This window comes from Orcinus orca, chromosome 19, assembly GCF_937001465.1.
Source record: "Orcinus orca chromosome 19, mOrcOrc1.1, whole genome shotgun sequence".
In the NCBI taxonomy this organism is placed as follows: Eukaryota; Metazoa; Chordata; class Mammalia; order Artiodactyla; family Delphinidae; genus Orcinus; species Orcinus orca.
The window spans coordinates 40,171,744-40,183,857 of NC_064577.1; the positions used below are offsets into that span (position 1 = coordinate 40,171,744).

General features: G+C 57.7%; 2 protein-coding genes across 13 annotated transcripts; one reads left to right on the top strand and one right to left on the bottom strand.

Moving 5' to 3' along the window:
- Positions 1-630: 630 nt before the first annotated feature.
- LOC125960252 (coiled-coil domain-containing protein 200-like) lies at positions 631-5,502 on the top strand. Of its 9 annotated transcripts, none has more exons than XM_049701777.1 (5): positions 631-844; positions 1,977-2,108; positions 2,217-2,283; positions 2,796-2,845; positions 3,470-5,502. In XM_049701777.1, exons 1-5 carry the CDS (start codon positions 749-751, stop codon positions 3,539-3,541), a joined length of 417 nt encoding a protein of 138 aa, XP_049557734.1. In that variant the 5' UTR covers positions 631-748; the 3' UTR covers positions 3,542-5,502. The 9 variants fall into 9 exon arrangements, with proteins under 9 accessions (XP_049557734.1, XP_049557729.1, XP_049557735.1 ...); XM_049701778.1 differs by having other exon boundaries at positions 632-844; positions 3,641-5,502; XM_049701779.1 differs by lacking the exon at positions 3,470-5,502 and adding an exon at positions 3,298-3,457 and having other exon boundaries at positions 632-844.
- A 425-nt stretch (positions 5,503-5,927) lies between these two features.
- On the bottom strand, positions 5,928-12,022 carry LOC101270672 (transmembrane protein 106A). Of its 4 annotated transcripts, none has more exons than XM_049701770.1 (8): positions 11,899-12,022; positions 10,386-10,615; positions 9,789-9,852; positions 8,442-8,595; positions 7,790-7,930; positions 7,655-7,698; positions 7,083-7,136; positions 5,928-6,506 (listed from the first exon to the last, which is right to left on the bottom strand). In XM_049701770.1, exons 2-8 carry the CDS (start codon positions 10,594-10,596, stop codon positions 6,386-6,388), a joined length of 789 nt encoding a protein of 262 aa, XP_049557727.1. In that variant the 5' UTR covers positions 10,597-10,615; positions 11,899-12,022; the 3' UTR covers positions 5,928-6,385. The 4 variants fall into 4 exon arrangements, with proteins under 4 accessions (XP_049557727.1, XP_049557725.1, XP_049557724.1 ...); XM_049701768.1 differs by lacking the exon at positions 7,655-7,698 and adding an exon at positions 10,702-10,840 and having other exon boundaries at positions 7,083-7,132; positions 7,756-7,930; positions 11,899-11,989; XM_049701767.1 differs by lacking the exon at positions 7,655-7,698 and having other exon boundaries at positions 7,083-7,132; positions 7,756-7,930.
- Between the last annotated feature and the right edge of the window lie 92 nt (positions 12,023-12,114).

Genomic DNA, 12,114 nt, shown 5'->3' on the forward strand with positions numbered 1-12,114 from the left:
AGGGAGGGTAGGCTTGAGCCCGGCGCATCCAATCCCCGGAACCAGGGTGCTTTCTAATAAGCCACTTTGCCTTCACAGAGCTCACACCTCAGTGAGAGCTGGCCGGGTCTCGTATCTTCTTTTCCTTCTTTTGGTCTTCTGTGGCCGCTCCACGCGGCATGCGGGCTCTTAGTTCCCCAACCAGGGATGGAACCTGTGCCCGCTGCAGTGGAAGCGCGGAGTCCTAACCACTGGACCACCGGGGAAGTCCCTGTTTGTTCTTGAGTCAGCACAGCGGGGGAGACGGAGGACTGAGGGAGGAGGGAAGGGAGGGGTCAGCAGAGGGCCAGATGAGGAGGCTGGAATCCTGGGAAGGGTGGGAGAAAGAAACCGGAGAGGAAAGCCAGACCACTCGGGGGATCGTCCCCCGGGGCCCACTGAAACTCAAGGCTTAGGTGGAAAGGTGTCTTCTACCTGCCCAGGGCCCTGGAGAGAAAGGTACTTTACAGATGCTCTCTAGGAGACGTGGGAAGAACACCCCCCTCCTTCCCAGGGCAGGCGGGGGTGGGGGGTGGGGGGTGGCGGGGGTGGGTGGCGGGGAGGGGCTGCCCAGTTGCCCCGGGTAGCGGCCGGCCGTATTGTGAGGTGGTTCTGGTCACAGGCCAGGGGGTTGAGGTGGGAGGAGACGGAAGTGGTGGGGGCAGTGGCAGCCTCCTGGGCTCTGCCTGCCCCCAGCCCCTGCCTGGGGCCTTCTGTCACCGCCACCATCATGGGCAGTGCGTACCACTGGGAGGCCAGTCGCCGGCAGATGGCTTTGGGCCGGAGGAGGTGGCTGATGGCCCAGCAGCAGCAGCAGCAAGAGCAGGTGCATGAGAGGGGCCCCGTTCACCAGGGTCCTTCCGGGGACACGGAGGGGATGGGGAGGGGAGACGACGGACCCCAAGGAAGCTGTCCATTACCTGGTGAATGTTGTTTTGCTTGGGCTGGAGGAAAGCAAGGTCCTTGGATGTCTTGGATGGACCGTGTGTGTTTGTGAGTGTGTGTGTGTGTGTGTGTGTGTGTGTGTGTGTGTGTGTGTGTGTGTGTGTGTGTATTGGGGTGACTCAGCTTTGCTGTTGTACTAGGCCGAGGCCTCAACGTGGGATTGAAGCGTCAGGCTCGGGAGGTTTTAAAGCTGCTCTGTCCAGTAGGGCGGCCACCAGCCTGTGTGCTATAGCCCTTGAGACGTGGCTAGTGAGACCGAGGACCTGCATTTTAAACGTTACATACATCTAATTTATTTAAATATACTCTTTAAGACAAATTTTCGTTTTACCTACCGAAACACTTTTAAGTATGTTTGGAACAACGTGGATATGTGAATCTACTTTTTCGACTGTAAATTATCTGAACTCTAAATATTTTAAATCAAAATGCAGTGTCTAAATTCAGATGTGCTGCTGAGTATAAAATGCCCTCTGGGTTTTGAAGACTTAATACAAAAACAAAGACTATAAACTATCTCATTAATATTTTCATATTGGTTTTACGTTTTGGCTGTATTGGGTTGAATAAAATGTATCATTATACCCAGTTTCACCTATTTCTTCTTACTCTGTTACGTGGCTAACAGAGCATTTTAAATGATACATGGCCCTCGTTATACTTCCACTGGGCAGTGCTGTTTCAGAGCATGTGCAAGAGATTATTCTTTACCCTCCGGCACTGCAAACGATTTTCAGTGCGCGGAGGTGGGTGGCCCGAGGCGGCTGTTTCCTGGGCAGGGGGCTGTGCGGGGGGGGCGGGCGCACTGTTGCTATAGAAACAGTCCTTGGGCGTGGGTGGGTGAGGGGAGAGAGCTCAGGCCCCAGCCTCAGCCTCCAACTCCAGGGAACAGAGACCCTCCAGCCGCCTCCGCCTCTGGATTCCCTTGCCTTGCTCCCCTCAGTGTCTCCGGCAGGGGGGCGTGGCTGGGTGGGGAGGGAGGAGGATGCCACTTGCGGGTGGCTTCTTGACAGGAACTGAAGAAACTCCAAGAAGAGAAACGGCAATCTGAAAAAAGAACCCAGCCATCTCGGGAGTCGCCGCGGGAGTCGCAGCCACCGCCGGCGCCATCACGGTCGCCACCCGCGCAGCCGCAGCCTCCGCAGGTACCCGAGCGGCCGCCGCCGCCGCCGCCGCCGCCGCCGCCGCCTCAGCCAAAGCCACAAAATGCCCAGGACCCTCTTACTGAGCGCACCTCCCGGTACATTCTCCAGGATTCCCAAAGGCCAGGCGCCCACAAGGACAGATTCCAAGGACGGGTGATGAACCCTCAAGGTGCAGGTGAGTGACATGCCCGGGAGCGGGAGATGGTGAGGAGAGAGCCCCGGGCTATAGTCCAGAAGCCACATCTGTCACCCCACCCTTTGACCCTCCCTGGCACCCTTCACCTTTACTTGGGGGTGGGGGCGGTCACACTCTCTGAGTGGATTTGCACCAAGCGAGAGCTGCAGAGAAACCCGCTGACTTCCGCAGAGCGTGGCTCAGAAGTGGTCAGTCCCTTCTCCAGGGTGAGGGTGACAGACGGGGTCGGGGTCGGGGTCGGCTCGGGGCGGCCAGAGGGTGGGGCAGGAGGTGTAGGCTTAGCAACGGATATCCTGAGCCCTGGGGGGTCTGGAACAGGGAAGCCCCGGTCGGCTTCCTAGTGGAGAATGCTCAGCGGGGGCTGGGACTTTGCCTTGCCCCAGCTAGGGGCCTTGGCCTGCCCCCCAGAAACGTGGTAAAGAGTCCGGCTGTGGCACGTGCCATTCTCAGGAACTGCCAGCTGAGTGACGTGTGCTTCGTTTCATCATCAGGTTTCGGGAAATCTAGCCCAGATACACACACCAAGTACCCACGATTCACGGTGAGACGGACTCAGAGTGTGAGAGGCAGCTACGGTTTGGCTGCGTGTCTGCCCGCGCTCGCGTGTTAGTGCAGGTGGAGTCTAGAAAGGCTTCCTCGGCGGGAATCGGGAGAGGGGACTGAAGTTATTCCGTCACTTCTGGATGGCCCGTTCCTCCACTCCACGCCCCCATAAAGATGTCTCTGTAGGCCCTGTTGCTCAGCACTCAGTATAAGCGAAGGAGCTGACGATCTAGTTGGAAAGATAGGACGGGGGCCAGAGAAGCAAAATCAAGGGGGCCGTTTGAAACGCGGATGGGGTGGAGCCAGCTGCAGCGGGAGGACGGTGAGACGTGAAGTCAGGGCTCGTGGTCTCCGTCAGGATCACCACTCTCCGGTAGCACGACTCAGATCTCTGAGCCTCAGCTGCCCCACCCGTAAAATGAGACTGATAATACCCCACCTCCTCCACAGAGGTGTCACGAGGACTGAATTAAAAGGGAAAGCATCCAAAGCACTTAGCTTACGGCCTGGCTCCTTGTAGACTGTCAAACCCAGGAAGACGCTTTTTTGAGAGTCTTGAGAATTACATGAAACAGGATACGCTTTGGAAAGAAGCTTTTTTTTTTGTTTGTCTCTGACTCAGGCACAAAGGATGGGAGAACCTGATCCCGGCCCTTTAAGACGAGGACTGGGCTGCTACATCATCTCACTTTGATTACTCGGGCTTCAGAGGCCTTAAGACAATGTTCTCAAACCAGCAGGCCCGGGAGCTGCTAACTAACCTGTTCTGCCTCCTGTCTCTCCCTCTTCTCAGTCAACGAACTACATCCAGCAGTGGTGATTCAGAGACGGACCCCCGAGACCCCACTGGCCGGCCATCAGCAAACATCAGATGAGCAGCCCCGTCGTCCTACCTCCCAGCAGCATCTCCACTTCAAAAGCCGAGCCCTCCTGATCCACTCTGGCAGGGGAGGCTAGCTGGGAATCACGCGTGATTTCTTCCCGCAAAGACTCAAGAGACTGGCTGGGCTCCGTGAGACAGAGGTGAGGGGGAGGGGCCAGGAAGACCCACGAAGAGGATGGAGAGGGTGCGAGAAGACAGTGGAGGGCGATTCCATGCTTCTCCAGGCAAAGCCAACGGGAGAACTTGGCCTTGGGCCCCCCAGCTCTACAGCTCCACTACTGGCCCTTATTTAGCAGCGATATCACAGCCTGCTGGGGGCTCGGGTTTACGACTCTCGCTGGAGCCACCAGCCCTTCCTCCTGGCCGATGCTTATCGAGATGCACCTGGGGAAGCGTGGGTTGCATCACACCAGAGCAGACCTGGGACCTGGGGCAGCATCAGGAAGAAGTGGCACGCAGGGGCCTCCCCCAAGTCCAGTGTCGCGCCTGGTCCACGGTGGGCACTCCGCTGTTGAACGGAGGGTGGTTGGAAGGGATGGAGAGAGAGAACTCGGAGGAAAGGAGGACTGTAGCCTCAGGCACAGGACACCTGACCTTGGGAAGAGGGGACTCGCCCCCCGCCCCCACCAAATCCACAGGCCTCTTCCTCCCTGGGTCTCAGCCTTTCCACGTAGCAGAGACAACCCAGAGGCTCTGGAGGCCCCAGGCAGCCGCCTCACCTCTTCCTGAAACTGACACCTGGGGTCCCCCAGCCCTGCTCCCTCTGCCACTCTTGACTGGTGAGGGGGATGCCTGGGTCCTTTCACTGTAGCGTCTCACCTTTGGGTGAGACTGAAGGAGCCTCTCTGCAGTGTTTCCTGAGAGGAGCAGTTGGGGGAAGCGAAGGAGCGGGGGCGCACAGAACAGGAGCATTAAAGTTGGGAGGGGCTCAGAGACACACAACGAGGGAAGGGGAGCGAGCGAGCTCCTGGGAGCCGTCTCCCAGAAGGCAGAGAGGCCGGGCGTGTTCCCGAGGGGCTCAGGGACTGGGGAAGAGACCTTGATGCCCACTTGGATATTAAGAAACAGGCTGTGAGATGGGGAGCGTCCACCGGCTCCCTTCCCACTCACAGGAGCCTTTTATTTTCCTTCCTTAAACACGGTTAAGCACAGCTGATTGACTCCAATATAAATCCATTACATTTGGCGAACTCCACCCAGCGTGAGCTCCAGCCTGGCCCCCGTGGACTTCCGTGCTCTTACCAGCACCACCTCGACGCCAGTTACCCAGGCGTGAAAGCGTGCGGACGGCACGAACTCCTTCCTTCCCCTCATCCCCCCGGCCGGCTCCTCACCAGGTTCTGGCCCCACGTGCCCTTCTCCGCCCTTCCTACTGCAAACTCAGCTTTCCCTGCTACTCAAGCTCACCTCTCTGCCTGTCTGAGTGACGGAAACCGGTAACCACCTTTAGTGAGCAAACACAATTCCTGCTCGCCTAAAGAACCTGGGGTTTGCCTGGGGCTTCTCATCTGAGTGACAGCAAAGAGGCGACGGCCTGGACCAGTCCCGACTGATAGGCAGCTCCATACTGTCAGCGCCCAAAGGAGAGCAGAGGCCTCTGGGAGCAGAGGGCGCCCTGGGACTAGGCTAGGGGTGCAGCGGGACCCAGCAGTCCGGCCTCACCTCTGCAGGTTTTCAGCGGGAGGGCGGCTGCGCCCACCATTTGACCTGCCTGTGTCCCCTCACGTGGGCTCAGGCTTGTGGCCTCCTTCAATAAAAACCTTTTAAAATGACTCTGGCTTTGTCTCTGTTTTTCCTGTGCAGGCCCAGGGGGGTGCCCGGTGCCTCCCTTCCCTTTCCTTTCCTTCCCTCCCCTCCCCTCCCCTCTCCTCTCCTCCCCTCCCACTTTGGTTCCTGCTCTGAAGAGAACGATAAAACTGTTTTCGGGAGAGAAGCTTTAGCTGCAGAACAGCTCTGACTTCCTGGGGACCCAGACAGTCTAACCAGGAAGGCTGCGGAGCCAAAGGGCCTTGGCCAATCTTGCTGTCAGATGGGTGGGGTGGGGAGACAAGGTACCAGGCGTTCTCGAAGCAGGCCATCACCATCACTCTGTCACACGACCAAAGCAGGGCGGCATAGGAGAGCATCTACGGTTCCCTAAGAGGCCCTGGGGACAACACTGGCTGTCCCCCAAGTCACCTTCTCATTACCAGGTGGAGAACTTGGAAAGGATCCATGTATTAAAAGCCAGACAAAATGAAAGCTTTCTCCACATTCAGGCAGGACAAAGGTCTTCCCTGGACGAGCTGGGCAACCAAGGTGCTCAGCACAGACAGTGTGGGAGCCACTCCATGCCGCTGAGGCAGCTCTGAGGAAACGTCAGGTCAGACTTTCCTCAAGACAGACCAAGGGGAATATCTGGTGCTGGCTTCTAGAAGAACCAAGCTTCCATTCCTGTGGAAATCAGAGAGGGCGTGAGGGTGTGTGTGCGTGTGCGTGTGCGTATGAAGTTAACGTCCACAGAAAGCTTCCTCTGCTGGGGGTGAACAGGGGGAGGGTATGATAAAGCAGGGCTTTTCCTTTGGCAGAGTCACTCTCGTCCTATTGGGTGCCATGGAGTGGTGGGAGATACAGACCAGGCCGGCAGGTGCCCGCAGCTCGACGACAGCAGACAGGTCACGGCGGGCGAGGGACCAGCAAGTGGGGCTTGGATGCGTTTCCCCGGCAGTCCACATATTCGTAGCTCTGGAAGACCAGCTGCTCTGAATGGCTCAGGTAGGAACAGGTCAGGGTGCCCCTGGAGAGGAAACAGGGCTTTTTTTTTCCCAAAAAAACCCACACCAGTTTTATTTTGAAGATTACAGAACTTGAGCCTTGGCCCTACCCAACTTCCACGTCCACCGATCTAAGGATATGCAGTTGGGGTAGGAGTGAGAGAAGGAAGTAGGGAGGCGAGGGGAGAGACCTGGTGGCGGCAGAGGAAAGGAGTAAGATGGCGGCTGGAGAGCTCCCGCCACCCTAGGTCTGCGCTTCACTGTCTTTACTCCTCCACACCACAAGGGTCTGGGAAGAAGAGGAAAGCCCTGGCCCTGCTCTGCTCTCTGGGGAGGGCTGGCTTCCTCAGACCAGACCCGGCCCTTCCTTCTGCTCCCCACTCTGCCGAGGCACCTGGGACAGCTGCCCCCCACCCCCCCACCGGGTTCTGGGCAGAGCTGTGCCTGTCACGTCAGTGGCTCCTAAGGTGGGCCTTAGGGGAGGGGCTGGATCTGCTACTGCCAAGAGCCGACACAGACTCACGGGATTCGCTGCGATGACTCTCCCCCCACGGGGGGCAGAAGTGGGAGAGGGTACCAGGGCTCCAAGCCCTACTTACTGGATGTGCAGAAGCACATGGTGGACTTTGATTTTCAGCCAGGTACAGATCTTGCTGAGAGAGACAGAGAGAGAGAGACAGAGAACCTGGGCCCACGTTTCACACACTGAGCAGCCTGTCGGACAGCTCGGACGAGACCTGCCGTCCCAGCCCCCCCCTTGCCTCCTTTCCATCAGGGGCCCCACATGCCGCCCCCACCCCTTCCCCCTCCCTCTGCCCAAGGTGAGCACGTCGCCCCTGCTGCAATATCGCTCCTCCAAACCCCACTGGTTTGGCCCAGGCACGGGCTGGCCTCTCCCTTAGTAGAAGACGGTGAGTCAGGCTGAAGAGCCTAAGGTCATATAGCGTTAAGTGTGAACCAGATTCTAGGCTGGGTTTCATTCCAGTCCAGGTCCAAACAGGCAGAGGCTGGGGACCCTGAATGCTTGTACACTGCAGTCTTGGCCACAGAGTGCAGGCCACGTGCTGAATGCAGGGTCTGCTAAGCAATCAGAACATCTGGTGGGAATTCGACCTGGGTTTCCAATCAGGACAGAGGCTAAGGGAGAAGGGATTGATCAAGGGCTACTCACTATGTGTTTTCATCCCATATCCTGTTGGCTACCGTATACAACATCTGTCAACCAAATGGGTATAGGGTTAGCCCCAACTCCAGCCACCCGTGTCCACACACCTGTGGGCAGGTCTGGCCAGCAAGAGGGAGTCACCTGCTCACTGGCCAAAGGGCCGATGTGGAGGAGAAGGCTGTTGGAGACCTGCCCCACCACGAGGGACAGGTGCAGAACCTCAATGGTCAGCTGGGTCACGGCGATGGGGTAGTAGTTGTTATTGGAGATGCTCAAGATATTCTGGCGAGCAAGACAGGGAAAGGAAGGGGTTAGGGTAGCACCATCCTCGGCAAGAAGTCGAACAGTTTCAAAACCCCGCAGCCTGATTGAGCCCCACCCCCAACGCGGGCCTCAGCTGCCGAGGCCCAGTGCCAGGAGCCCCTCGGAGGGGCTCTTAGCGGCGAGGGGTCGCCTTTAACTGAGACATTAAGCTGGCTCAAAATCCAGTCTCACCCTGCAAGGCTCTCTCTGTTCAGTCCTGCCCACCCGGGGAGTCTCAGGCACACCACCCCGACTGCACCCAGTGATCTACGGCTCTGGCGTCAATTCTAACCCCTCACTGTTCCAATCCTGCACGGTCTGTTAGGGGGCTCATGGTTGCTCCTGCTTTTCCCTAGGCTCCCGACATCCTCTGGCTGCCATAAGATCCCCGGCTACCGATGCCCGGGGTGAGCACACCGGACAAGGGCTGTACAGAGGAGTGTTGCCAGGAAGGTGGGGTCGGAGCCCAGGGGCGCAGGCACCCACCCACCGTTATATTGAGGTGGATGTCGGCCTCGCCAACAGTCACCGTGGAGGAGTTGAGGCCTACAGGCTGCACGGCGATAGTCCGGGGAAACAGGAAAAAGACGATGAGGGAGGAGGTCACCAGGCAGATGAACACTGCCAGGAACACGGAGAGCTTCCTGTGGGAGAACAGGACCCGGGGTAGAGGAGTGGAGAAGTCTGGACACCAAGGCTGCCTGGGCCCGGGGCGTTCAGACACTCTTCTCTCTACGTAAGGCTCTCCTCCGAGCCCCCACCCCAACACACACACACACAACTGTACACTTAGCTCCCCAGATGCGGAGGACCAACCTAGGCTCAGAGGTGGCCCAGGGTGGGTAGGAGCACCGGACTGAGAGGCTGGCAGCCCGGCTTCCATTCCCAGTTCTGTGTTAGCCACTGGCCCAGCAACTCTGAACAACCCGCCTAACCGCCCTAAGCCTCCGTTTCCTTGTCTATAAAATGGGGGTAATGGTACCTACCTCATACCATCTGTTATGGGCTAATGCATGAAAAGGCACCCATCCCTGGCCCTGGCACATAGCCAAAGGCTCAACCAACGCTAGCTATTCTCACTGGAAGAAGTAAGCCCATGTGAATTTTGACAGTTCTGAATTTTAATATTCATATTCAGAACAAGACATCATCTGTCCATCTAGTTCAAAATTGAGATATGCATTAAAGAGAGAGCACCTTGTTAGCATTTCCTAAGGGGCACTGCCAGATTCGGCTTCTGGTGCACTGGCGGGGGCAGGCTGGGTGGTGGGCTCCCCCACGGAAGCTGAGGACCCTGGGAGGAGGTTGCAGGGATCTATGTCAAAGGACCCAGATGACAAACAGGGTCATGGGCCCCCCAGTGAAACTCAGGGCTGCCTCCTCTGAGGTTCTCAAGTGTCCCAGAACAGAGAGCAGCTGGTTTCCCATCTCTAAGGGGAAAAGAACAAGCAGGTCTGAGCTGCCGTAGCCAAGGAAGTTCTTAGGAAAAATCACTTTCCCAAACCAACAGCAACCACAGCCACTCCCTCCCTCCTGGAAGGACTTGCAGAGTCAAGAGGTCCTCTCCGTCTTCAAAAGGGAGCCTTGCCTCTTGGAGGCAGCGGTGCTCAGGACACCAAGAGGCCTCAGGTGGCATCTGCTGTGCCCCGAGCTTCTTAAACTAGGAAAATCCTTGGAAACAGGGAGCTAATACGTCTGAGGCCAGTGAGGCTCAGGCTCTCTGGGGGAGAACCCATGGAGAAAAGCTGGGGGGGGTGGGAAGGGGGATTGGGGGAGACAAAGAGGAAGAGCCCCCAGGGGCAACGCCTACAGAGCTGGGATAGGAAGAGGGGCTTACGTGTGCCTGGGCTTCAGCCTCTGGTCCCCATAGGGGATGAGGGCCACCAGCTGCTTCTCTAGTTCTGTAGAAAGAGGGTGAGAGGGAGGGCCGAGAAGTGTCCATGACAAATGTTCCCTGTGCCAGCCTGCCAGCAGCACCCCTCCGTCCCACAGTGTCAGAAGCACGCCACCTCTGCCTCAGAGCAGGACTGACTGGGGATACCGGGCTGCTGGCAGCTCGGCTTTGCCAGCTCTAGAACGGAGGCGAGAGTTTCATTAACAGGTGTGGAGCATTCCTGCACGTCACCACAAATCCGAGAAGCCCAATTTCTTTGGAGACGTCACTGTAACTTCCTGCATCCGAAGGCAGTGCTGCTAAGAGGGCAGAGAGGCTGGGAATCCCCTGGGTTCGGGCGGTACCACCAGGGCAGGAGGGGGTCTCTGCAGCGAGCCCAGGGAGGGTCAGCATCTCCCTGGCTAGCCCTGAAACTCAGGGACTAGGAGCTGGGAGACCCAACCCCATCCAAGGAGACTCAGAGGGGCCTGGCACTGGCCAGCTGGCTGCTAAGAGCTTTTCCTGGAGCCCGGGCTACTTCCAGAGCCTGGGGCCACTCACCTCGAGGGATCTCCCCACTGCCCTGGCAGGTGGGACAAGTCGCAAAGCTGCCGCCAGCAGCCCTTTCACAAGGCGCACAGGAACAAGAAGGCTTGCTGCTGCCGGTGGTGCTGGAGTAGCTGGCAGCCTCGCTGCCACAGGCTGGGCCGGAGGGCAGCATCGACTTGTTCTCATCCTCCCGAGAGCCCAGCTGGGAGAGCGTCTCACCCATCGTTCAGGGGTATTTTTCACTGATGAGAGAAGAGCAAAGTCCAGTCAGCACCGATGCCGGGTGTCCCTCTGGTTTTAGGCTCTTGAGATTGGCAAGGAGCCCCACCACGCTTTCAGCAAGCTCGAGCCTAAGCCAGTGAGGGGGTGGGAATTCGAGCAGCTACACACGACTCCTGGATCGGGAATCTCAATGCATTGCAACTCTTTGTTGTTTTTGTTTTTATTGTAGGGAGAGCTCAATCGACCTACAAGAGGGAAAAGCAAAGCAGAAGTTATTTCACTTTAAGGGACTTTCATAAGTGAAAGGCAGAGCGCTTAATTTTGTTCTGGAAAAGCTGCTGAGCTGTCATTCACTGCAAGGGAAGGAAGTTAGATAGGTCATGGGGGCAGCAGCCAGGGGAGCCCCTTCATCCTCTGCGACAAGATGACTCTGAACGTGTCTCTAGAGCACCCGGGCAGAAATGCCCGAGGTCTCCAGCCTGGGTGTGGAAGGAAAGTTTCCATTCCTGAGCCTGGACAGGTGCTGGCGTAATAGGAAGGCAGGGATTCTTTGGGACAAGAAAAGAAAAAGGCGTCTAGGCTGGCCACAGGTGGGGCTGAGAACCCTAAAATGATTGTAGAAGGGAGCATAAACCTCTTCCGCTTGCTTTCTGAGTCGGGGTGGGAAAGAATGTCTGGGCGAGGGTGGTAGCAATTTCAGGGTCAGTCCTTCACTAGGACGAGTCACAGCGAACTCCAGATCCTTCCCAAAAGACTGGTGGCAAATGAGTGGGCAAGGTGAGCCCAACTCAGACCTTCTGGGCTTAAAATAAAGGAGGCCTCACCTGGTTTAGGTCTGAGGTTTAAAATAAAGGGAGCCTCACCTGGTTTAGGCCTGAGATCCTGGGCTCCTCTCAGCTGCAAGAGGGCTAGAGATTGCTGGAGTACGTCTTTGGGGAGGAGGGCCTGTAAGGCAGGGTGGCTCCAGGGGGCCACCAGTCCCCTTCCCGGAGAGTCCTGGGGACCGACTGCACCGCGTTGGAGGAGGTGGGGAGCGGCGACCCTGGCCTCCCCAGAGCCTTCACGCCCTACTCTGGGGCTCGGCCATGGGCTGCGGGGTCGGAGCGGACTGAGAGGCTAGGAATTCAATGAACGAGGATTTTCAGTCCCACCACACACCCCGGGAGGCCGTTAGCAGAGCTTGGAACCTGCGTGTTGGGCTAGGAGGAGGCACAGAAGGGGCCTGGGCCCTTGCATGCCAAAGGGAAAGAAGGGAAGGAGGGTCCCTTCTTTCTAAGGAATCGATTCTAAGGAATCGCCTTACCCCCGGGCGACCGCAGCGACAGAAACGCCTGCAAAGCAGAATCGAAAGCGCGGGAGCCGGTGTTTTCGCCCCAAGCTTCGGCTCAAAGCCTTGGGAAGCTCCGCCCCGGCTCCTCCGGACCCGCCCCTCCCTCCCAGGGCCAGCCTCTCTCGACCCAGCGGCCAGAAAACTTCTGGGTTCTTCAAAGGCCACGCGAGGTTCCCGACGAAAGGACCG